At 38.8% G+C, this 26,149-nt stretch overlaps 1 protein-coding gene across 1 annotated transcript in view; it reads right to left on the bottom strand.

Moving 5' to 3' along the window:
• DTNB (dystrobrevin beta) overlaps positions 1–26,149 on the bottom strand; it is a 230,399-nt gene that overhangs the window by 124,708 nt on the left and 79,542 nt on the right. The window contains exon 8 of the mRNA XM_079720759.1: positions 1,180–1,304. Coding sequence (XP_079576885.1) covers positions 1,180–1,304 — 125 coding nt within the window. The remainder of the gene's footprint in view (positions 1–1,179; positions 1,305–26,149) is intronic.

Here is a 26,149-nt window from a genome sequence, read left to right as displayed (position 1 = left end):
CTGTATTATTGAATTTTTAATCTATATGTGTGTATTATTTTATTTTATTATTTTTTAATCTGGATTTTTTTTTATGAATTAATTAAATTTTTTTTTGCTGTGTTGGGTCTTCATTTCTGTGTGAGGGCTTTCTCTAGTTGTGGCAAGCGGGGGCCACTCTTCATCGCGGTGCGCAGGCCTCTCACTATCGCGGCCTCTCTTGTTGCGAGCACAGGCTCCAGACGTGCAGGCTCAGTAGTTGTGGCTCACGGGCCTAGCTGCTCCGCGGCATGTGGGATCCTCCCAGACCAGGGCTCGAACCCGTGTCCCCTGCATTGGCAGGCAGATTCTCAACCACTGCGCCACCAGGGAAGCCCTGTGTGTATTATTTTAATAAATATAAAGGTTTTGAAAAGTACTGAACGAAAGAGAAAGATCAAGAACTCTAAGAGCTCATTTAATCAAGCTATGTAATTTGAGCTAGGTAAAGGAAAATGGATGTCTACTGCAACAGAAAAATTTCTAAATACCTGAGTAAGACTAATAATCAAAAACCTACCAACTTTATCTCGCAGAGTACACTTAATATCATTATTTAATTCAGAGGGAAGAAATCAGTTTAAAGGCTGAATCTTATCCTTCATTGTTTCTCCTCCTCCTTATTTTTCCTCTTCATTTCTCCAGCTTTTTTGTTCCCCTCCAGCTTTCTTTTCTTTAGCAAGAATATTTAACTGAAAATAAAAAACTAGTTTTATTTATAGAGTTCAGTCTTGTGGTTCCTAATTTTCTCTCAATACAAAAAGGGCAAATTAGGTTGATTTTCATTTCCATGTGGTCTAAACTAACTTTTAAAATCTCTATGGTCATTAACTGTTGTAAAGAAGAAAAGATCTCTACTGCTGATTTAAGGGAAGAACACAAATAACAAAAGACAACCTTGTTAAACCCAGCACACTAATTACTCTTAATGTATTAATTTTCTGAAGGGGACCGCTACATAGGCTTCAGGGCTCAGGAGCTAGGTTTCCATGCAGATATTTATGGTGATTTAAAGAGCTGAAACCTTTAAGTCTTAAGATCCCCAAAAGTAAAGTAAAAACCAGAAGGTGAAATGTTCATGTTAGGTGATATTCGGTTTTGACCCAAAAGAATTCAGCAAGGTTTCCATTTCAGTATAATCCACATCTATCATATACTTACACTATATTTGCAAGGTCAAGTGGTTTCTCTGGTTGTTCAGGAAAAACAGGATGCGGAGGTTCTCTGGTGGGTACACACCCCAAGGATTTACTAATTGCATGGCTCAGCTTCTTTGCGGGGGATTTCTGTGTCAAAGTAGAAAATATGGAAATAAGGAATTGAATTTTCAAAAGAATGAAACAGAATTTTAACTTAGTGACAAGAACTGTAGAAAATATCTTTGCAAATACAAACTAAGTTGCATTACAGTCACCACTACTGAGCCTTGCAGAAAGGAACCTACGGTTGTTTCAAGGGGTTGTTTCAAGGTCGTTTGTGGCCCTTCGTTTCTGTCTTAACTCCCTCATTTCTACAATGCAGTCACACTATCCAGTTAGTGTTAACTTTCCTTTTGAACATCTCTGTGTGCCCTTTGCAGGAACTCCCTCTTTTGATGCTTCTGGATCATTCTGGTAAGATGTTATAGTTAATTCCCTGATCAGAGTCAGAAATTTTTGCTAGACTAAAATACTAAAAGGTTAAGATAATGCTGAGAGCTCACAGCTCTTGAATGTTAGCAAATTAGCTAACCCACATCCCCCCAAATGTTAAGAGAATATTCCCCAAATGAACATGAAACAGAACACTTGGTGTTAAGGGTCTGGCTATGTATACAGATACAAATGAGTGCACTCACATACACAGGCAGCATCAGACCTGTGACTCTAAATTATGATATGCTGAAGGTACAAAAATAAGTTGGCATACTAATACATTTCCTGGGAAGGTAGAACAATACACACTAAATCCAAAGACTAGCAGGTCTAAGGTGTAATAGTAAATATGCACAAAAGTAAACAATATGCCACGACTAAGATATGGAGAATATGAAATACATATTTAAAGGACACTTTTTAAAAAATTAATTAATTTGTTTATTTGTTTATATTTTGGCTGTGTTGGACCTCCATTGCTGCACGGGGTTTCTCCAGCTGCGGTGAGCAAGGCTACTCTTTGTTGCAGTGTGCAGGCTTCCCATTGCCGTGTCTTCTCTTGTTGCAGAGCACGGGCTCTAGGCGTGTGGGCTTCAGCAGTTGTGGCACACGGCGTCAGTAGTTGTGGCTCACGGGATCTAGACCGCAGGCTCAGTAGTTGTGGTGTACAGGCTTAGTTGCCCCGCAGCACGTGGGATCTTCCTGGACCAGGGCTCGAACCCATGTCCCCTGCATTGGCAGGAGGATTCTTAACCACGGTGCCACCAGAGAAGGCCCGTAATTCCCTTTAAATAATACTATTGTCTGAGATGTTCTTGGCAGGATACTAGTCGCAGAAAAGTTTAAATATTTCATTCTTCTGCCTCTGCAGTTTATTACCGTATGTACTACTTGAATCAGAAAATAGACCTTGTTTGCAGCTGTGTGTCTCATCAGTAGCACATCTCCACTTAACTTTTATATGCTGCCTACATATATTTTAACAGAAAATAAACCAAAATCTATTTACCTTTAAGACTATATAGGGAAAGTTACTTAATACCTTGTTTATAACAGACTGAACAATACCATTCTCTTCAGAAACTTCATATATTGGCTCCAAATCACCTACCATCATCCCCTTCAACACATTAAATTCTGGGGGAAATCTATATGTAATCTAATTTCCTGAAAATTATATGAAGCTACACAAAGCAGAAATTCTGAACTTCCCCACAACTGCTCTCCATCATCCCTTTGCCCAATGACCAGCTGTAACAGGACTCTGATTCTTCTTCCTCTGCGCCATCTTCTACACTGCCCCAGACATCATGCAGTCTTCTGCTTAAAATCTTTCAAAGGCTGATAATCATTTACAGACTAAGATCTAAATCCACGCCATCACAGCTCACTTAGGAGCTTTCATATCCGCCTCCCCCCTCTGTCCTCACCTCTCACCCCACATCAGCATAAACATCAAGCTGCTCAGTTAACCCAATGTACCATGTTCTCTTAGATCTCTGTACCTTGGCACGTGCCTTTCTGAGATCTCCCCTTCCCAATCTATTTCTCTTTAAATTTTCTGCTCATCTCTCAAGGCTGCTTATTTGCAAGCCTCCCTTCCCCTCTGAAGACTTTCCTCACTGCTCCGTAAGTCAGCACCCATCTTTCCAATCTACCCACTTGCCAAGTACACATTTCCACTGCTGCACTTTTAAATTTACATGCCTATCTCTGTTAGACCAGTGGTCTTGAAGGGTAGGATCTACATTTTATTCATCTGTGTATTTCCAGAACCTGACCTACACCAGAATATGTTATTTGAATAAATTATTTGCCTAGATGAATTTTCTAGATTGCTTTTTCCTGACTAAACCACATAAGCTTAATTTTTTTGAGAGTTATGATATGAGTAGGAGACTGTCAGAGGACACCAGAGAATATCTTAATTCACCTTTACAACTAAACACTACATGTGTAATCCATGTACTCATTTCGTGATTTTTTGCTACATCTGAGAACCACCTGGGCCATTAATTCATGCAGTCTATGTGAGATGGATTATAATAGCCATGAAATCACAGGTTTCATGCGTATATTTTACCATAAACATTAAAATAAGAATGTTAAAATAAAAAATGTTTCCCTTTGTATCACCTAATATTCTCTAGCAGCATGCTTGTTGTGCTTTCAAAAATACTGCTCCAAGTCAAGGTTTAAGATTAGATCCCATTTCAAGTCTCAAAAAGATAGAGAGAAAGGTAAAATCAATACATCAATACATCAAAGCCAATTCCACGTACAGTACATCAAGAGATGCTTGATATGTATGGGAAGGAGAAAAAGACTGGAAATAAACATATATAGGAATTAACTAAGGGCTAGGATCAAACCAAAAAGAACATTATTCTGAAAATTTAAAGATAATGCAATTCAATTAGGTTGTCTAAATAGGTAGATAAATGATTTCCTTAAAAAGACCTCAACACATGAATTACAATATGGGCCTAAAGTGATTTCATTGTGGAGCTACGTTAGGAAACTAAGATTAACTAAGTGTGTGAGCAAGAGTTTGAAAACCACTATAAGTGCCAAAACAGGGACATTACCTCTTCTGGCTACTCGGCCCCCAGGACAATGCCCAGGACTTGATAGTCAGTCACTAAGTATTTACAGAAGTGCAGGGAGTGAGGGAGGAAGAAAAGCAATCCAGGTGTAGGGACTGGTGACTCCACACTTCGTTTAAGCCACTAGGCCAGAGATGTTCTGACAGGTCTTTGTACCTTTCCCCTCACTTGAACCCTCACAATGATATACAGGGAGGCCTTAACCTAGAAAATCAGATCTCCTCCAAACCCTCTTAGGCAATGATTTTCAATCTTTGTGCATTTTCAATACCTTCATCCACTTTACCTAATTTCAAAACATTTCCTACCATCTCTTAAAAATATTACAGGTTACATAATTCAAAAAGAGACATGTACCACAATGTTCACTGCAGCACTATTTACAGTAGCCAGAACATGGAAGCAACCTAGGAGTCCATCAACAGATGAATGGATAAAGAAGATGTGGCACAGATATACAATGGAATATTACTCAGCCATAAAAAGAAACAAAATTGAGTTATTTGTAGTGAGGTGGATGGACCTAGTCTGTCATACAGAGTGAAGTAAGTCAGAAAGAGAAAGACAAATACTGTATGCTAACACATATATATGGAATCTAAAAAAAAAAAAAAAAGGTTCTGAAGAACCTAGGGGCAGGACAGGCAGATGTAGAAAATGGACTTGAGGACACGGGGAGGGGGAAGGGTAAGCTGGGACGAAGTGAGAGAGTGGCATTGACATACGTACACTACCAAATGTAAAACAGATAGCTAGTGGGAAGCAGCCGCATAGCACAGGGAAATCAGCTTGGTGCTTTGTGACCACCTAGAGGGGTGGGATTGGGAGGGTGGGAGGGAGACGCAAGAGGGAGGGGATATGGGGATATATGTATACATAGAGCTGACTCATTCTGTTATACAGCAGAAACTAACAACATTGTAAAGCAACTCTACTCCAATAAAGATGTTAAAAAAAATAAAATAAATAAAGTAAGGTCAACGTGGAAAAGAAATTACAGGTTACTTTAAAAAAGAAAACTTCAGAAGTATATAAAATGTGGGTGTACAGTCTAAAAAGTAATAAAACAAATACCCATCTATCCACTATTTTGAGAAATATACCATTATGGTCACTTGGAAGCCTGGCTGTGAGCCCTTATCTAATACAGCCCACTCCCACCATACCCGCACCTCTCCTGGTTATCAGTATCCTGGATTTTGTACTTATCATTTCCTTGATTTTACTATTTTATCAATTATGTACTATAAAAAATACATGATTTATTTAATACATGCTTAAAACCTATACAGATTTACATATATATTTTTTTCTGCAACTGGCTTCTTTTACTCAAAATTGTTACAATTCATCCATGTTGATGCATATGTTGATAAAATTCACTCATTTTTTCATGGTTTGATTGTATTTCATTGCTCAGTTACATCATAATTTATATATTTGGGTTGTTTCCCTTTGTTCCCTCTCAGTCACAATGCTGCTATAAAACTTTCTTGTCCGTGTCTCCTGCTGGCCACGTAAAAGAATTTCCTAAGAGTGGAATTATTGGGTCATAAATTATACACATTCAGTGTTACTAGGCACTGCCAATTTGCTTTTACAAAGTGGTTACGCTAATTTCCACTCCCATCAGCTATGTGAGGGACTTCCTGACTCTACATTCTGGCCAACCCTTGTTACAGTCAGACGTTCTAACATTTGCCAATCTGGTGGGTGACAAATGTTACTGTGCTTTTAATTTACAATTCCCTTATTACTAGAAGTATTGAGCATCTTTTCCAATGTTTATGGGCCATTTGTATTTCTTTGTCTGTGAAATGCCTGTTCCTGTCTTTGGCGTACTGTTTCACTGGGTTTGTCTTTCTCTTATTGATTTGTAAGAGTTCTTTATATTTTTGTATTTTGACTGTACAGAAGTTATATCTTACGAACAACTTCCACTTTAAGGTTTTTCACTCTATTGTTTTTAATGAATGGTCATCTTTAAATATACAGTAGTCCCAAGTTATTAATCTTTTGTTTCTTATTTTGTGCCTTTTGTATCTTAAGAAATATTCCCCTCCCTGATGTCATACGATATCCTCCCAGATTGTCTTCATTATTCCATAATTTTTATCTTTCATATTTAAGTTTGAATCTACTTAGAATGATTTCTTTGATAGGTATAAGGAAATAATCCAATTGTATCCAATATGGATAATCAGTTGCTTCAGGATCACTTAATAAACAATCCATTCTTCTCCTGCAAGATAGATATTCTACTTCTGTCCCTGTACCAGTATCATAATGATTTAATTGTTACAGTTTCCTCTTATCTTTTCAGGTAGTACCAGTGCCCCAAACTTTCATTCTTCATCAGGAGAGTCTTTGTTATTCTTGACCCTTCACACTTCCACTTAAATTTTACCATCAGTCTGTCCATTTACCTCAAAAAAAAAAAATCCTGTTGGTATTTTGATGGGAACTGATCGAATATATAGACAATTCTGGAGAGAACTGACATTTTCACATGTCAGTTCACACACTGAACATTCCTTTCCGTGAATATGTTCATCTCCTCACGTATTTAGCCTCATTTTTTTTTTTTTTGGCCACACCATGCAGCTTGCGGGATCTTAGTTCCCTGACCAGGGATCGAACCCGGGTCCTTGGCAATGAAATTGCGGAGTCCTAACCACTGGACCCCACTAGGGAATTCCCCTAAGCCTTTTAAAATATCTTTCAATAAAGTTATAGATTCTTGTTCATAAAGGATATATGTATCTGTTATTTATTTCTAGTTATAGAAAGATTTTATATCCAGAAACCTTGCTCTCTTATTTTTTTTTTTTTTTACTTTTTTTTTTTTTTGCCATATGCGGGCCTCTCACTGTTGTGGCCTCTCCCGTTGCGAGGCACAGGCTCTGGACTCGCAGGCTTAGCGGCCATGGCTCATGGGCCCAGCCGCTCCGCAGCATGTGGGATCCTCCCAGACAGGGGCACGAACCCGCGTCCCCTGCATCGGCAGGCGGACTCTCAACCACTGCGCCACCAGGGAAGCCCCATTGCTCTCTTATTTTTAAAAATTTTGGTAAAATACACATAACATAAAATTTACCATCTCAACCATTTTTAAGTGTACAGTTAAGTAATGTTAAGTATATTGGCCATTTATATATTATCTCTGGAGAAATGTCCATTCCTTTACCCAATTTTTTAATGGGTTATTTGCTTTTTATTGCTCTTAAGTTACAGGAGTTCTTTATATAATCTGAATATGAGCCCCTTAACAGATATATGATATGCAAATATTTTCTCCCATACCATAGTTTGCCTTTTAACTATGTTGATGTGTCCTTTAATGCACAGGAGTTTTTAATTTTGATGTAGTCCAATTTATCTATTTTTACTTTTATTGCCCCTACTCTATTTTAATTCTAATGATTTGGAGATTCTTTCAATCTTTCTATGGTAACAGTCATCATTAAATAATGATAACTTTGTTTCCTTCCAATTAAAATACCTTTTATCTCTTTTCCTTGTTTACTCTGCTGCTTTAGGACCTCCAAGAAAATGTTGAATAGAAGTGGTGATAGCAAGCCTCCTTGTTTTGTTTTCAATCTTAAAATCTTAAGATTTCAATCTCAAAACAAATACTCTTGACATTTCATCAGTAAATATAATGGATACTATGTTTTTATAAATATCCTATATGTATTAGGTTAAGGAAATTCTTCTATCCCTAGATTGCTAAAGTGCAGTGTGTGTCTGTGTGGATACGAGGTTTTAATCACTGTTTTACATGTCTTTTGAGATGATTATACAGATTTAATCCATCAACTTATGAATATGGCTAAATTATAATAATCTATCTTTAATTGCTGGAATAAAACCAGTGTGATTATGATCTTTTGTATACACTGCTGAGTTGAGTTTCATAATACTTCGTTTAGGTTTTTATTTGCCTTCATTAGAATGGCTTGTAATTTTCCTTTCCTGTTGTCCTCATAAGGTTTTGGTACCAAGGTAGTTCTAGCCTCAAAAATGAAATCAGAATGCTCATTATTTTTTCTAGAATCTGAGAAATTTTTATAATACTGGAATTCTTTTCTTTGAATGTTTGTTGAAACTTATGTAAAGTCACTCAGGCCTGGTTGTTTCCTTTGTATAAATATTTTAAGCTACTAATTCAAATTCTTTAATGATTATACTAATATTTGCAGGTTTTATTCTATCTTGAATCAGTTTTGGAAAGCAAGGTTGTTTTAGGATTTTGTTCATTTCAACTAATCTTTCAATAACCAATGTACAGTTGTTTTCTTATGTTTTTGTTATTGATTCCTAGTTCAAATGCACTATAATCGACACATTTTTTTCTGGGACTTCATTTATGTGGTCAAGTTTTGTGTGTTTGAAAAGAATGTGCAATCATTAATTGCTGGATACATTTGAATTTTCTACATTCTGTGTTTTTTGTCTAATGATTCTAACAAGTGTTGAGAGAAGTGCGTTAAAATTACCCATTTTAATAATGTATTTTTAATTTCTTATTGTGCTCTTATTAATTTTTATTTATACATTTTAAAGCTATGCTATTAGTTGTACATTTACGTATAACTTAATTTCATCTTTTGTAAACTTTACCCCTGGTGAAGATTTTTTTATTGTATTAAAATATACATAACATGAAATATAACATTTTAATCTCTCTCCTAAAGATTTTTGCCCTGAAATCTATTTTCTGAGGTTAATATAGTTTCACCAGTTTTCTTTTGGTTAGTTCTTGGCTTGGTATGTCTTTTTTTTTTCTTTTTTCCTTACTGAGATATAATAGACATACAGCACTGTATAAATTTAAGATGTACAGCATAATGATTTGACTTACATACATTATGAACTGATTACCACAGTAAGTTTAGTGAACGTTCATCACCTCATATAGATACAAAATAAAAGAAAAAGAAAAAAATATTTTTTCCTTGTGATGAGAACTTATAGATTCAAGCAGAAACATAAGCCTATTAAATCCCCAGGAGAAGTCAGGAACCTCCTGTAACTCATTTAATGTGAACACTTTACCACCGTCTTAAACAGTATCTGTACTCTCATCCGGTAACTTCAAATCCTTTAACTCTAACCATGCCCCAACTATATTAATGTCATAGTTGATTAGTACTTTAGCTGCATCTTATTTTAAGACCAATAAAATTATTAGTCATTATTATTTACATATAGTGCTTATTTAAATTTACTCGCATTTGCCAATTCTGCTGTGCACCATTTCTTATGTTCCATTTCTTCCTTATTGCTTCAATTCATTTTTTCCCCAAAACATATCCTTTGTTAGTTCCTTTAGCAATGGTCTATTGGTGACAAACCCACTGAGACTTTTTCTGAAAATATATATTCCTTCTTTGCTCTTAGATTAGATAGGTATGGAATTCTAGGTAGTCCTTTTCATTCCATCCTTCAAATCCTTCAATTGCCTGTCACATTTTCCATTTCCCTCTATCTGTGTTCAGTATTCTGTATCCTGGTTTATTTCCTCAGACTTATTTTCCATTCCCTAATTTTTGCTGTAGCTGTCTGTAATTTGCTATTTAACCCCTCCATTGAGCTTAACCTTATTATTTTTTATTTGTAGAAATTCAATTTGTTCCTTTTTCATCTTGACTTGTTCCTTTTTGAAATGTCACTATTCCTAGACTTACTCCTTTAATTTTTAAAATGTACCATTTTCTGAAGTCTTTGGCATACTAAAGCTACTGTTTGTTGTGTTTGCTGATTCTCCCTCATAGTAGATTGTTTTATAATTGAGTTTGCAATATTTGATGATAAGCTCACCTTAAGCAGAGACTCTTTTTTGTATGGGAGTCCTATTTGCATTATCTCTGGGCCAGTGCAATATTTTTAGCCCCTCTTTCACAAGGAGGCAGCCCTTCTAAAATTCCAGCTTTTACAAAAATACCAGTTCTACTCACCTTGAGTGGACCCAAGTTACATTTCCTACTCCATGGAGGCACTAACCCCAACCACTGGCCTAAATCCAGTATCCCATTTGATAAATCCTGGGGACATCACAATTTGGGGTTGAATTTTTGATAGCCAGAAATTTCTCTTTTATTCAAGTTCAATTCTGCATTTCAGTTTTGTTATTATATTTCATCCTACATGCATGTTTGTCACTGGGGATGGGAGGCTACAATTAGCTTAGTCTACCTTTACCCTGAACAAGATGGGAAGCTACTGGAGTGTATTGAGCAAGCAAGGATCTGATTTTTAACAGGATCATTCTGGCTGCTATACTTAGAATAAACTGAAGGTAACAAGGGCAGAATCAGGAATACCATTTAGAAAGCCTCGGGAGTAATTTGTAAATGTATAAATTTATACACATATATACATACTTAAACATGCAGTGTTATCAAGAGCAGGACAAACAGGCTTATAACTGATACCAACTCTTACAAATTATACTTTTTAGCATTTTAAATTCCCCACCTATGTCCGTTCCAATGTTGTTTGCCTTGTTTTGTCTCATATTAATGTTTTATACTACCTTTTTCATCCCTTTATTATCATCTGTGTATCTTCTCTGAAATAGCATGCGGTTTTTGTCATTTTGATAAATCTGAGAGTTTTTATCATTTTAGTAGGTGAGTTTAATTCACTTTCATTTATTTTAATTACTGCTATGTATGCTTAAATGTATTCCTAACAACTTATTTTGTGTTTTCTATTTTACCATGATTTTCTCTTTTTCTATTTTCCTGTCTTCTATTGGATTGGTCAAGGTTATTTTTGCTACATTTTTTCTTCTAATAGTTTTAAGGTTTATATTTTATATCTAATTCTTCAAGTAGTTACCCTTAAATTTTTTATGCATATTTAAAATTATAGTTTCTTACAAGTTAGAATTAATTACATTTTATTATCCTCCTCCTGAAATCTTTAGTGTGCTTTTAATTCCCTTTATCACTCCCCCAGTCACAAATTCCATGTTGCTATTTTTGTTGATTTAAGTTACAACTTACTAAAAATCGTCATATATTTTTGTTTGTTTGTTTTTTTTGTGGTACGCGGGCCTCTCACTGTTGTGGCCTCTCCCGTTGCGGAGCACAGGCTCCGGACGCGCAGGCCCAGCGGCCATGGCTCACGGGCCCAGCCGCTCCACGGCATGTGGGATCTTCCCGGACCGGGGCACGAACCCGTGTCCCCTGCATCGGCAGGCGGACTCTCAACCACTGTGCCACCAGGGAAGCCCCGTCATATATTTTATAACCAATATTTATTTATATTCAATATTGTTTTTGATTTCTCTGCTTCATTTTTTTTCTTAAATCCCATTACTACCTTCTTGGTTCATTTTTTTTTTCTTACTGCAGTGTATCTTTAAATAGTTCTTTCAGCAAAGGTCTTTCAAAGTCCTTAAATTATGAAAATGTTATTGTAGTGTCCTTGCTGTTGAAAGACAGTTTGGGTGAGAACAGAATTTTAAGTTCAAATTTATTTTCTCTCAGCACCTTGAAGACATTCTGCTGTTGTTTCTCAAAACCAGTGATAAAGTCTAAATGTCATCTGGATTCTTATTCTTTTGTAGACCATCAGTCTTTTCTCTCTACTGTCACCTAAGAATTTCTCTTCATCATCATCACTAGGATGTATGCAGGTGCTGACTATGCTGTTTCTTTTTAAAATGTATTCCTCTAGTAGGCCTTCTACCTAAGGGCTCATACTTTTTCAGTTTTGGAAAATTTTAATACATTATTTCTTCAAACATTGTCTCTTGTCAATTTTCTTCACTTGCAACTCCTATTAGATAAATATTGGAACTTCTACATGAATCTAAATGCTTCAATCTTTGTTTCATACTATCTTTTTTTTTTTTTTAAAGGATACTCTCTTACCTCTTGATGCTGAGTTTTGGGAGAATCTCTTGCCCTGATCTTTCAGTTCAACAATCTGTTCTTTAGCTATATCCAGTTTGCAATGCAGCCCATCCGGTGAGTCTGTTTGACAACTACGTTTTTCATTTTCATTATTTATAGTTTCATAACTTCCACTTCTTGTATTAATCATGAAAGTCTATCCCTGGTCCTCTAAGAAAATTAGATTGACCTATTTTTAAAGTTTCTTTCTGACTGTTCTACCCCACAGGGTGTAGTTCTGCTGTTTATATTTCACTGTGCTAAGCTTCCTCTGGGTTTTCATGGCCGTGTAAACATCTCCCACGGGACTGCTCACTTGCCATCTTAGCCAATAGTGGCATCCTGGCCAGAGGCCGCATGCTGAATCTGTTCTGACAAAATCAGCAGAGAGCTTCAGGGTCCTGGCAGTAGTGATGGCCTCAAACAGGCAGTGTAAGCAGTTCCTTTCTGCAACTTCTCCTTTAATGTATAACTCCTTCACTTAAAGATGTTTTATTGCTTCAGGTCAGGAACATTCCTTTTCTTTTCAATCTTGAAAGGGAATTTACTCATCAAATTAATTCTTTATCATTTCTATGGGTTTGGTGCAGAAAGGGTTAAGAGGGAGTATGTGTTTGGTCAACCATCTTGAAACTGGATCTACCGCTACTCTAAATATCATTTCCCTGCATTCTCTTTAGCCTCTTTCTGGAGTTCTTATTAGATGGCATTCCTCAATCTAACTTCCGTGTCTTAATTTTTTTTTCTATTACTGTATACCTTCTGTGATGTGCTTAGGAACAATTCTCTGCTCCAGTATCCAGCTCACAAATCTGCTCTTAAGCTATAGACATGGTTAAAGAGTCCATTTAATGAATTCCTTATTTTGACAATCAAAATTTTAATTTCCAGTATCAATACTTAGTTATTTTTGGTAGATAAAGTAACTGCTCATATCTCTCCAAGAGTTCAACTGTACATATTTTTAAATCTAGTTCTGCTTATTCTATGAATTCTATGTCCAAAATAAACTCTTCTGTTATCTCCTTTGCATGGCAGTTTTTAGTGATTTTTAATGAAGTCATCTTTGTAGTTAAGGCTCTCTGTTGAGACAGTCTACTCTATCTGTGTGCACTGCTTACTTGGAGGGGAGAAGTAGGACTTGTTTTCAGTGAGAGTGAAGGAGGGACAGAAGGTGACACCTCATGGAAAAGCTTTGTAGTTAGTCTTATGAACACGGGATCCCTATTCTCCTGGACCCCAGCCCTGCTTCTCCAACCTAAAGTCCTATGTACACTACATCTGCCGGCAACACCTGCATCACCAGGCTATAGTACGTACCAGAGTCACTCTGTCACTTGCCCTGAGCCCCTCTCAGCTGCCCATATCAACTATTTCCAAGCAGGAACATTCTAGATGCTACTCCTATCCTGAGAAGCAATAGTTTCCTGCCCTTGTTTTGAAACAAGGTTTTCTTTTGTAAACCGATCCCATACACTTTTCATGGGGGTTCTGCGCAACTGGGACCTGCTGTGGGTTTTCCTTCTTTTTTTCCCCTCTAGTGTACTTGCAAATTATTTTTAAAATTCTAATCTATCATTTCTAAGTATCAGAGGCAAGATGGAAAGGTGATAGCATGTCCTCAGACCATCACCCTAAAATGGAATTCCCAGTTCTTTTTTGCTTATTAAAGTTTATGTAAAATGTATTTTGAAAATTCATAATATCCCTTATGATATATTATTTTTAAAAGGATTCAGAATAACTGCTTTAGAAAGTAAAAAATTTACAGTTGCTAAGCTCCAGTTGAACTTAATTTGTAAGGCTATAATTTTGACTGATTAATGTATGAGAGAAATGTAATCCATGTAATTTTTATTATTCTTCCAAGATTTAAGAGTATGAGCTCTCTGACAGTTATGAGAATATAGCTAGGTAGAATAAAAAGTAATCAGTTCACATATGGCTTCTGAAACATGCTTATAAATTACAACCTCTTGACCCACAAAAAAGGAACCACCGTTATCTCAAATGGTTCAATAATAGGTGAGGCTGGAGTTATGTAAAGAACAGCAGTAACTTGGTTTTTGAGCAGCAAATCACTTCAGCTTCCTTTTCAAGAAAAAAAAAAAACGAATACATATTTGTTGGAATTCAACATCAACAGACTGACACTGCTAGGTGTGCCATGACAGCCAATATAGTATTTATGGTTCCATACATACCAACCCTGGGTGTGGGAGGGGTACCCTTGAACTACCAATAATTGCCACATTAAGCATAAATAAGCTACAACTGAAAAAGCTGTGAATGTGTATAGGCAAAAACAAAGTTCAAGGCCAGACTTTGCTCCTAACTGAGCTGTGATATCCACCTGGCCTGGCATCCCATTTTGTGTTGGCACTCTTACCAGTATGTACAACAGGGGAAATGCTGCACTGAGAACTGGACTGCCCTTTAAAACATCAGTTTGATGACACGGACAGAATTTCCTTTCTCAAGAGCTTTAACTGGCAGTTCATATTCCCATCTTCTTCAAACAATTTGTTAAGAGTTTTGTTGCTCCGTAAGAGAATTAAAAGTAACATACTCCTTACAAATGAAGATGTGAATACATGGTAAAGCTCATACACTGCTGGTGGGAGTGTGAAGTAGTAAAGCCACCTTGGAGAGCAACTTAGTAAAATCTAGTAAAAGATGCACACTCCTCTGGACTAAGGAATTCCACTCCTAAAAATTACCCTAGAAAAATTCCCCAGGCTGCACAAGATGACCTGTACTAGAAAATCCACTAAAGCTTTGTTTGGAAAAGTAGAAAATTAGAAACAAGTTGAATGTCAATCAACAAGAGAATAAATTAAATGTGGCATATTTATAGAATTGAATTTTATATGGCATTGAAAATAACCATATCAACATGGAGATCATTTTACAAACAATGTAGGTGAACAAAGGAAGCTGCAAGAGGATATATATAATATGACACTATTTTGATAAAGTTTAAAAATATGAGAAACATTGCTATATATTTTAATGGCCACATACACATGTGTAACAAAAAATACGAAAATATCAGTATGAATGGAAATATTGAGTACTAAATTCAAAATAGAGGTTACCTCTGAGGAGGGAGGAAATGGGTATATACTATGGACCTCTTTCCACATCTGAACATATAAATCTATTTCACTTACTTTGACGGCTACACAGAATTCCACAACTATAATTATATATATATATATGTATGTATAGATACCATAATAAATTTAGCCATTTTGTTACTGTTGGAGATTTTGGCCATCTCTTCATACCAAAATCCTAATATACTTGATGCAAGGGTCTTTGTGGGAGAAGTCCTATATAGGGAATTGCTGAGTCAAAGTTTATATGCATTTAAAATTTTATTTTTCAAATATTGCATCAATTCACACTCCTACCAACAATCTTCTAGGGTCCTCTTCTCTACACTCTTGCCAAAATGGAATATTATCAACCTCTCACACTTTTTCAAGTCAGGAAGACAGTCCCATGATCAAAAGTAGTTTAAAAACTGGAACAGGGCTTCCCTGGTGGCGCAGTGGTTGAGAGTCCGCCTGCCGATGCAGGGGACGCAGGTTCGTGCCCCAGTCCGGGAAGATCCCACATGCCGTGGAGCGGCTGGGCCCGTGAGCCATGGCCGCTGAGCCTGCGCGTCCGGAGCCTGTGCTCCAAAATGGGAGAGGCCACAACAGTGAGAGGCCTGCGTACCGCAAAAAAAAAAAAAAAGAAAAAAAAAAAACTGGAACAAGTGGGAGATGCCCACTTTATAATGTTCTTTAACAAACACAGGGGTATATAGGCTAATAATATACTAAGGAATTATGAGATAACAGAATATACAGACAAATGAACAGATAGTTATAATAGCATGATAAGTGCCTTAAAAGAGGTATTCAGCGTGCCATAGCAGAGCATGAAGAGACATATAAATCAGCTTGGGAATCAGGAAAAGAGGCAATGGCTGAGCTGAACCTCAGAGGCTGAAGAGAAGTTGGCATGGGAAATTTGGGAGGATGGGCAGGAGAGGAGACAAAGGGAGATAGAACAACAGATTCAAAGACATAAAAGTAAGAAAATATGGTAGAACAAGCAACTGGAAATAGTTCAATACTGTCATAGTGCTGTCTATGAGTTAAACCCATACACAAAAGTCCAAGTCCAAAGACAAAACTGAAGACGCTTTCAAAATGTCACTCCATAAGATAAAACCCGTGTGTTACAAATCGTCTCTGATTTAGAAGCTGCTTCTAGAATACATTGAACAGATAGTTCTCTGGCTAAATGCAGCGACAGATTGCATGGCAGGATAGAATGAGGAAGAAGAAGTGTGACCAGTACTTCAGGTCTGGGTAAACAAAGGGTCTAGTCAGCTAAGACAAAACGGAGCAGAGCCCTTGAGGACTATGGGAAAAGATTTACAGGCAGCCAAAGTGCCCCAAAAGGGAGGCTGGAGGCTGGAGAGAGCGTGAAGGTCGGAAAACCGAGAAGACCCACCAAGTGCTTCTTTGTATAGCAGCACTCTCTGGGGCCTGGAGCAGAACAGGCACTGGAAATGTTTACTGAATGATTACCAGGGCAGAAAGCTCTCTGCCTGGATGATGACACCTGGGCACCCGCTGTCTCCAAAGGCTGTCACAAACACTGCCACAGGTGAAGGCAGGAACGGAGCCAGAAGTCAATTAACGTCACACATGACACAGATGCTCCACAGCCAGGAACCGAAGACCACCACCACTATTACTTAGCTCTGAAACAGTGTTTCCCAAAACTGTCTGAAGATGTAAAAATTCCTGGGGTATTTGTTTCAAAATAAAACAAAACAGATTCCTCTAACTCAACCCAGACCTACTAAGTTAAAATTCCCAAGGGTAGAGACCTGGTACTCTGTATATTTAACAAGCTGCCCAGCTGATTCTTTTCAAGCCATTTTGGGAAGCACTGATCTAGAAGTTCTTGCCAAAACAAAAAGGTTAAAAAAAAAAAAAAGGTATAACTATTGGAAAATGATCGTTACTGTTTCCCACAGGCAATATAGTTATCTACTTAGAAGTCTAAGAAAACTGACTGAAAAAATTATAAGAACCATGTGTTGACAGAAAAGCTAGTGAGACTTCAAGATGGAAATGTCCATAGGACCACTGAATATAGGAGTCTTAACCTGGACCAGAAGCCTCGGCTGGAATTAAGAACTACAGAGGGGGGCTTCCTTGGTGGCACAGTGGTTAAGAATCCACCTGCCAATGCAGGGGACACGGGTATGAGCCCTGGTCCGGGAGGATCCCACATGCTGTGAAGTGACTGGGCCCGTGCGCCACAGCTACTGAGCCTGCGCTCTAGAACCCATGAGCCACAACTGCTGAAGGCCACGTGCCTGGAGGCCGTGCTCTGCAATGGGAGAGGCCACCCAATGAGAAGCTTGCGCACCGCGGCAAAGAGTGGCCCCCACTCGCCACAACTGGAGGAAGCCCGCGTGCAGCAATGAGGACCTAACGCAGCCAAAAATAAAAATAAATAAATAAATAAATTTATTTTAAGTCCCTGCAGAAGGACTTCCTTGGTAGCCCAGCGGTTAAGACTCCATGCTACCAGGGCAGGGGGCCTGGGTTTGATCCCTGGTTAGGGAACTAGATCCCGCATGCCGCAACTAAAGATTCCACGTGCTGCAACTAAAGATTCCGCATGTGGCAACAAAGATCCCACGTGCTGCAACTAACACCCAGCGCAGCCAAATAACTAAATAAACAAATATTTTAAAAATAAACAAAAATAAAGTTAAAAAAAAGAACTGCATAAATCTATTAGTGTTGGGGGGGTTGGTTGGGGAGGGTCATCTAAAACCTGGTACGCTCAGAGGTTGCAGCAAGAGAAGAAAAGACAGCTCACTGAATCAGTGTGTTGTGCACCTGAAACTAACATAATATTGTAAATGAACTATACTTCAAATGAAAAAAAAAAAAGAATAAGAAAAGCAGCTCAGGAGAGAATGCCAGGGAACACAATATCTGGTTTATCATAGGTAATCAAAAATTTCATAATTGGACATTTTGTAGTCACTAAATGGAGATAAAAGGTAATGAATATACAATACACGTGTATTAAGTGTATTTAGAGAAACAGTTCTACCATAAATCTGTATCTGTAGATCTCAGAATGTCCTAGATATACAGACAATAATCACTGATATATCTGAGTTAACGTAGAAACAGACAAGCAATTCACACTGCTGGGTCATACAGATTCCTCTAATCCTCTCTACACATGGAAGCTGGATACACATTCTCCAGTTCAGCTCTGGTGGCCACGTGTAAGAATCAAAAAAGATCTAACACTGGAGAAAGGGCTGTGGCTAAGATGACTTGCCAGAGGAAACCGTTCACTTGAAGAAGTGCTTGGTTTCGGTTAAGTCACACATTCTCTGCAATGGAAAACCTCCCTGTCATCTCTTTACTCTAAAAATAATCAGGCTAGTTGGAAAAAACACCTTATTATTTCATAAACTATACATCAATACTTTCTTTGATAAGTATCCATCTTTTTAAACAGCTGGGTCCATTTCAAATGTTCTGCTTTCAAACTCAGCACTTCTGCAGCTGTAAATGGGTTTAAGAATACACAGTGCATCCAAATACCACAGCAGAATGGGGGCAATATTCAAATACTGAAAAGAACAATATTTAAAATATCCCACTCAACCTACTGAAAATGCTGTCAGGATACCTCTAGCCTATTCCTTTTATCTCTTGGATGGCCCAAGAAATTCATAATTTCAGAGGGAAGGCCTTGGTCAACGAAGCAGTCAGTTTAGCTGTGGTCAGGAGAACTTCAGGGCCATCTCCCCAGGTTTCATACCACCTTAACAGGAGTAAAGACGGGAGCCCAGAGCTCTGCTCACTCCTGGCAAGACCCTCTCCCAGAAATACTCACAGTGACTGCACCATGATCTGCCTAGGAGACTATCTGGGGCTAATTCCAACACAACCTTTATCATAGGTTATGCCTGTTTCATAAGAAATCCTAGACTCCCGCTTGGATTCTCATTCCCATAAGGCTCTGCACATAGCCTCACAAGACCCCATCTCCCACTAATCCTCCACTCGCAAATCCTTCAACTTATCTTCATAGTCTACCACCAGCAAAATCCCTTCTCTGGCTGAGAATCCTCTTCTCCGAGTGTTACTTTCACATGGAAACCTGGCTTTCCCTGAAGGCCTGGCTTCCTCTGCAGCCATTCAAGTGGCAGCTGCTTTCTCTCTCATACCTCTCAAACAGCTGGATCTCCAGGTGGGGAGATGTCCTCCCAGAACCTCACTGCCATTCTCAGATTATCTCCCCTTTTCCTTAAAACCCCCGTTTTGAATTTCATGTCATCAGACCAAAACCCTAAATATCCCTCTACAGTGGAGTCCAATATTACTGTCATAATGCTTATTGATTTCAATATCCACAGAGTTGACCTTTCCCATACACTATTGTGGTCAATTGAATGGAGGACCTCCCAAAAGATATGCCCACACCCTAATCTCTGGAACTTGAGAGTATTGCCCTATATGTCAAAAGAGTAAATATTACCTTCTATGGCAAAATATGTGATTGAGTTAAGGATTTGGAGACAAAGAGTTTACCCTGGATTATCTGGGTAGACCCAAAATGCAATTACATGTATCCTTATAAGATAGACACACAGAGAAGAGAGAGAAGAGGAAGAGGCAATGTGACCAAGGAGGCAGAGACTGGAGTGAGGCAGCCACAAGTCAAGGAATGCCAACAGCCACCAAAAGGTGGAAGAGGCAAAGAATGGTGTGATGGTTAATTCTGTGTGCTAACTTAAGCTATGCTACAGCGTGCCCAGATCGTCGATCAAACGTTACTTTGAGTGCTCCTGTGAGGGTGTTTTTGAATGAGATTAACATACAGATTGGTAGACCGAGTAAAGCAGATTTGTCTTCCTAATGTGGGTGGGCCTCATCCAATCAGTTGAAGACCTGAACAGAATAAAGGGGCTGACCCTCCCTCAAGTAAGAGAGAATTCCTCCTGCCTGACTGACTTTGAACTGGGATACTGGATTTTCTGCTTTTGGAGCTGAATTGAAACATCTGCTCTTCCTGGGTCTCAAGCCTACAGGCCTTCAGACTGGAACTACATTATCAGTTCTGGCTCTCAGGCCTTCAGACTCAAACTGGAACTACACCCTTGGCTCTGCTGGGTTTCCAGCTTTCTGACTCCTCCTGCAGATCTTGAGGCTTGTCAGCTTCCACTGCTGCATGAGCCAATTCCTTATAATAATCACTTCTTATGTAATTGTAAACCCTATTGACTCTGTTTCTCTGGAGAACCCTGACTAATATAAATGGATTCTTCCCTGGAGCCTCCAGAGGGAGTATGGCCCTGCTAACATCTTGATTTCAAATTATGGTATCCACAGACATAGAGACCAGACTTGTGGTTGCCAAGGGGGAGGGGGGGGAGGGAGGGATGGGCTGGGAGTTTGGGATTAGCAGATGCAAGCTATCACATACAGAATGGATACACAACAAGGTCCTACTGTATAGCACAGGGAACTATAGTCAATATCCTGTGATAAACCACAGTGGAAAAAAACATGAAAAAGAATGTGTGTGTATATATATATATGTATCACTGAACCACTTCGCTGTACAGCAGAAGTTAACACAACATAGTAAATCAACTATATGTCAATAAAATAAATTTTAAAATAAAATTGTGGTGTCCATAACTGTGAGAGAATAAATTTCTGTTTTAAGCCACCAAGTTTGCAGTAATTTGTTACAGCAGCTTCCGGGAGCATATACAGTGGCCTTCCCTGAACTCTCCTACAACAATGTTCCCCCACCCTGCGTGGGTCACCAGCTTCAAGTCACGTCCTAGAACACCGTATTGCCAATTACCGCACATTATCTAACATCTCCATGTCAAGCACTGCGCTCTCATACCAACTTCTCTCTCTCTAGATCACTCCTTCCAGTGCCCTCGAACAATACTTCAGCGCCGATGGGACCCGTCTCCACCGAGCCTGCTACCTTCACACAGTCCCTTGTCTCCCTCATGGTCTCATTACTCTCTTCAACCGACTTATATTCCACAGCCCATTACGACACTCATGTCTTTGCATACTCTCCAGCCTCTCTCGCCAACCCTCCTCCTTTGTCACACTCTTCTGTCAAAACCCCAACTCCACCCACTCTGCTCCTCTACCCACACAACGAGGGGCAGAAGTAAAATAGACAACTACGCTGACTGGTCTGACCTTGAATTCATAACCACCAACCTCAAGTTAGTCATTCCAATCTCAGTTCAAATGTCACTTCTTAAAAAAAATGTTCCCTGACCAATGTTTAATAGCTTTATTGAGATATACAATTCACATACCATAAAATTCACCCTTTTAAAGTTACAATTCAGTGGTTTTAATATATTCAAAACAGCTGTGTAACCATAACTAATATCTCATTTCAGAAGATGTTTTTCACCCCCAAAAGAAACCCAATACTCTTTTTGCCCACCCCACTAATCTACTTGGTCCCTATGCATTTGCTTACTGTGGAAGTTTCATATAAATGGAATCAAACACTATGTGACTTTTTATGTCTGGCCTCTTTCACTTAGCATGTTTTCAAGCTCCATCCACGTTTTAGCATGTATCAGGACTTCACTTCTTTTTGTTGCCTAATAATATTCCATAATGTTGACATAACACGTTTTGATTATCTGTCCAACAGTTGACAGACATTTGGCTTTATTTCCACTTTTGAGGTATTCTGGGTAATGTTGCTATAAGCATTCATGAACAAGTTTTTCTGTGAACATATATTTTCAACTCTCAAAGGAGAATTCTCAATTCTCACCTAGGAGTGGAATTGCTGGATCACATGGTAACTCTGTTTAACATTCTGAGCAACTGCTAAACTAGTTTTTCAATGGAGCTGTACCATTTTACATTCCCACCAGCAGTGTATTAGGGTTCTTATTTCTTCACATTCTCAACAACACTTGTTATTGTCAGTCTTTATTTCAGCCAACCTAGTGGGTGTGAAGGGGCATCTCATTGTGGCTTTGATTAGTCATTTCCCTAATGACTAAGTAATGTTGATCATCTTCTCACATGTTCCTTGGCCATTTGTATATCTTCTGAAATGTATATTCAGATCCTTTGCCCGTTTTCTCCTAAAGTTAACTTTAAAAAAAACTGTGGTAAAAAACACATAAGGGCTTCCTTGGTGGCGCAGTGGTTGAGAGTCCACCTGCCAATGCAGGGGACATGGGTTCGTGCCCCGGTCCGGGAAGATCCCACATGCCACGGAGCGGCTGGGCCTGTGAGCCGTGGCCGCTCAGCCTGCGCGTCCGGAGCCTGTGCTCTGCAACGGGAGAGGCCACAACAGTGAGAGGCCCGCGTACCGCAAAAAAAAAAAAAAGTAAGCTCCATGAAGGCACTGACTTTGTCCTAGCCTTTTTCTAAGTAACCTCACACCTAGAACAGTGTCTGCGAGGTAGCAGGTACTGAATTAGAATTTGCTGCATAAATGTATAAATGAGTTAATGAAGCTGGCAGCAGAAAGTTAAGGGGGTTCCTGTCTTAAGGCTTTTGTTTTCTCTGTGTAAGAAAAGAGGTCATCTACTGAAAGACAGGGAAGAGCTGGGGTAGATGGTTTAAAAAGAATGGAGACTTTACTCCTTTATGACTTTAACTGGCTACTGCAAAGAATGGAAAAGCAAGGTGATCAGAGAAATGCAACAGGATTGCAATGCTGAGCATCAACATGTAGTTGGTGATCATGAAGCTTAAGGTAATACTAATCTGTCCTATTGTATGGATTTCTGCAGAAGTACTACAGAAAGCAGATAAATTAGTTCATCCGTGAATTTAGTTGACAGAGACATGGATAAAAAAGTCACAGGACAATGGAGTTTATGGTACAGGAATGAAGGGTCATATCTAAAATGGTAAGGAGAGAAGAAAAGAGAAGCAAGGAATGACGGATAGACAGTGAGAGGCCCGCATACAGCAAAAAAAAAAAAAAAAAGATCTTAGTAAGAGTGGTTGAAAAGTCAACTGGAATGATAATGGGATATCAGAGGAGAATCGGATGTCGAAATCAGTGATTTTGGAAGTAGGAGCAGTTGGAGGTGGTGAAAAGGTCCAGGGTGTAACTGAGGGAGCAGATGTCTGATGTTCAGTGGAGAAGAAGAGTGTCAGAGCTGAAGAAGTCAAGAAACCATGTGGCCAAGGTCTTAAAAGGTTTGACTACAGAGATGCAGAAATCACCATGAGGTGACCATCAATCAGGTACCAAACCATCCAGCAGTGAAGGAGTATATCCAGAAAGGAAGGAGATAATGCCACCAGAAAAGAAGGATAACAGGGCTAAAATGACATGATCCTCAAAGCAGCATCTTGCTTGTATTTTTTTTTTTTAATCTAAGAGATTCAGGGTGTAAAGATCTAGAAGTGGCAGGAAGGAATGCAAGAAGGAAAATAACCAGGGTGTCAGCATTCACAGAATTATAAGCTGACCCTCAACTTATAATTGAGGTTAATCCTCATCCTTGTATCAGCCTTTCCTCTTTGAATGTAGGTGGAAGCTGTGAATATGATAAACGATCACTCCTCTGATTATGTTATACAGCAAAAGGAAGATAACCTTAGGTGGGCCTGGTCTAATCAGGTGAGCCTTTTAAAAGCAGCATTTCTTTCTGGCTGGTTTCAGAAGAGGTTTCAGAGAGATGCACTCTAGCTGTCCTGGAAGAAAGTCAACATCCATGCTGTGAACTGCCTATGAGGGCCACATGTCAAGTAACTGCGGGTAGCCCCTGGGAGCTGAGAGTCACGCTGGCTGGCAGCTATCAGGAAAACAGGGACCTCATCATCACAGCTGCAAAGAAATGAATCCTGCCAACAACCAGTGAGATGACAAGAGGACCCTCAAGCCCAGATGATAACTACAGCTTCAGCTGACACCACGATTTCAACACAGTGAGACCTACAGCAGAGAATCCTGCCATGCCATTGCCTGGACTTCTGACGTAGATAACGTATTTATGTTGTTTTAGGCTGCTAAGTTTATGGTTATTTATTATGCAGGAAAAGAAAACTAAAACAGTGACCATAAATAGTTTACCCAGGATAATCGCAGTTTACGCATGTTGTCCCTGCATAATTAACAGTGTCCCCTTCTACTCTCACATGAGTCTGGATTATATGCTAAATTATATGGTTACCCTAACAATAATTTCACCTCCCAAACCCTAAAAATTCATGTGGATGTAGAAGAATAGATAGCCACCACCTGAAAGGGCTGGGAGAGAAGTGGAACACCTACAGGAAAGCCAAATTTCTATTAAGACAAGGGGCTAAAAGAAATGCTTAGACAACCCCACTACTGGGCATATACCCTGAGAAAACCGTAATTCAAAAAGAGTCATGGACCACAGTGTTCATTGCAGCTCTATTTACAATAGCCAGGACATGGAAGCAACCTAAGTGTCCATCGACAGGTGAATGGATAAAGAAGATGTGGCACATATACACAATGGAATATTACTCAGCCATAAAAAGAAACGAAATTGAGTTATTTGTAGTGAGGTGGATGGACCTAGAGAATGTCATACAGAGTGAAGTAAGTCAGAAAGAGAAAGACAAATACTGTATGCTAACACATATATATGGAATCTAAAAAAAAAAAAAAGGCTCTGAAGAATCTAGGGGCAGGACAGGAATAAAGATGCAGACATAGAGAACGGACTTGAGGACACATGGAGGGGGAAGGGTAAGCTGGGACGAAGTGAGAGAGTGGCATGGACATATATACACTACCAAATGTGAAATAGATAGCTAGTGGGAAGCAGCCACATAGCACAGGGAGATCAGCTCGGTGCTTTGTGACCACCTAGAGGGGTGGGGTAGGGAGGGTGGGAGGGCGACGCAAAAGGGAGGGGATATGAGGACATATGTATATGTATAGCTGATGCATTTTGTTATACAGCAGAAACTAACACACCATTGTAAAGCAATTATACTCCAATAAAGATGTTAAAAAAAAAACCAAACAAAACAGGTCAGAGCCACAGTGGGCAAGTCTCAACAGTTTTTCTGAGGAGTGTGGGGCACTGACCTAAGGGACTAGATTTTGTATCTTTTGTTTCAATTTTCTTCATGTGTGTATCTTACCTCCTGCTGTAACTTGCTACAAGTAGGAATACTGTCTTATGCCTTTTAAAAAAATAGTCCTACCTAGTTTTGCACCATGTACAAAGTAGCTATTTAACTATGACATGTAACTATTTAGAACTGAACAGGGGCATGGCCAAGAAGTGTATCTTTTCCTCAATGAATACACATTATCTCTTAGAATTCTAGAGATGCGAGGAGAGGTATGTGATCACATGAAAATGAAACATTGCTTCTGACAAAGTCAACAGTCTTAATTGTTCCAAGTCTATAACAACATAATTTTCTGACTCCTTAAAGTAAATGATCTAATATCATCAGTGCCCAAACAACTACACTGGACATATGTGAGTTGCTCATTAACATTTACTTTAAAAAAAAGCAATAATATTAATAGAGATTGTTAAACAAATCCAATACTTTGTCATTTACAGATTTTGAAGAACGGGATAAGTAACTTTGTTCAGAGGTGGAGTCTGCCATCTGCTGGGAAGAAAGGGGAAATTTCCGTATCATCAACTAAGTTATATAACTACCTCTACTGACAACAAACTGTACTGTGGTACAAGTGTATTGTGTATACACATACACACTTCCTGCCATGGAGCAGTAACCACATGGGGATTGGTCAAATTTCTCTTGGTAAAGTGAAGACCAGAATAAGTGGACACCTGAATGTAAGGCAAGGGGGAAGGCAGGGAATGGGAGCAGTCTTGTTTATCTCCAGCCCTCCTTGCGTATCAGGAAAGGGTTAAGAGTTTCCGTTCGGGAAGATGACAAGG

This window comes from Hyperoodon ampullatus (genome assembly GCF_949752795.1).
Source record: "Hyperoodon ampullatus genome assembly, chromosome: 15".
Lineage (NCBI taxonomy): Eukaryota > Metazoa > Chordata > Mammalia > Artiodactyla > Ziphiidae > Hyperoodon > Hyperoodon ampullatus.
This window is presented reverse-complemented; position numbering and strand designations above follow the sequence as displayed.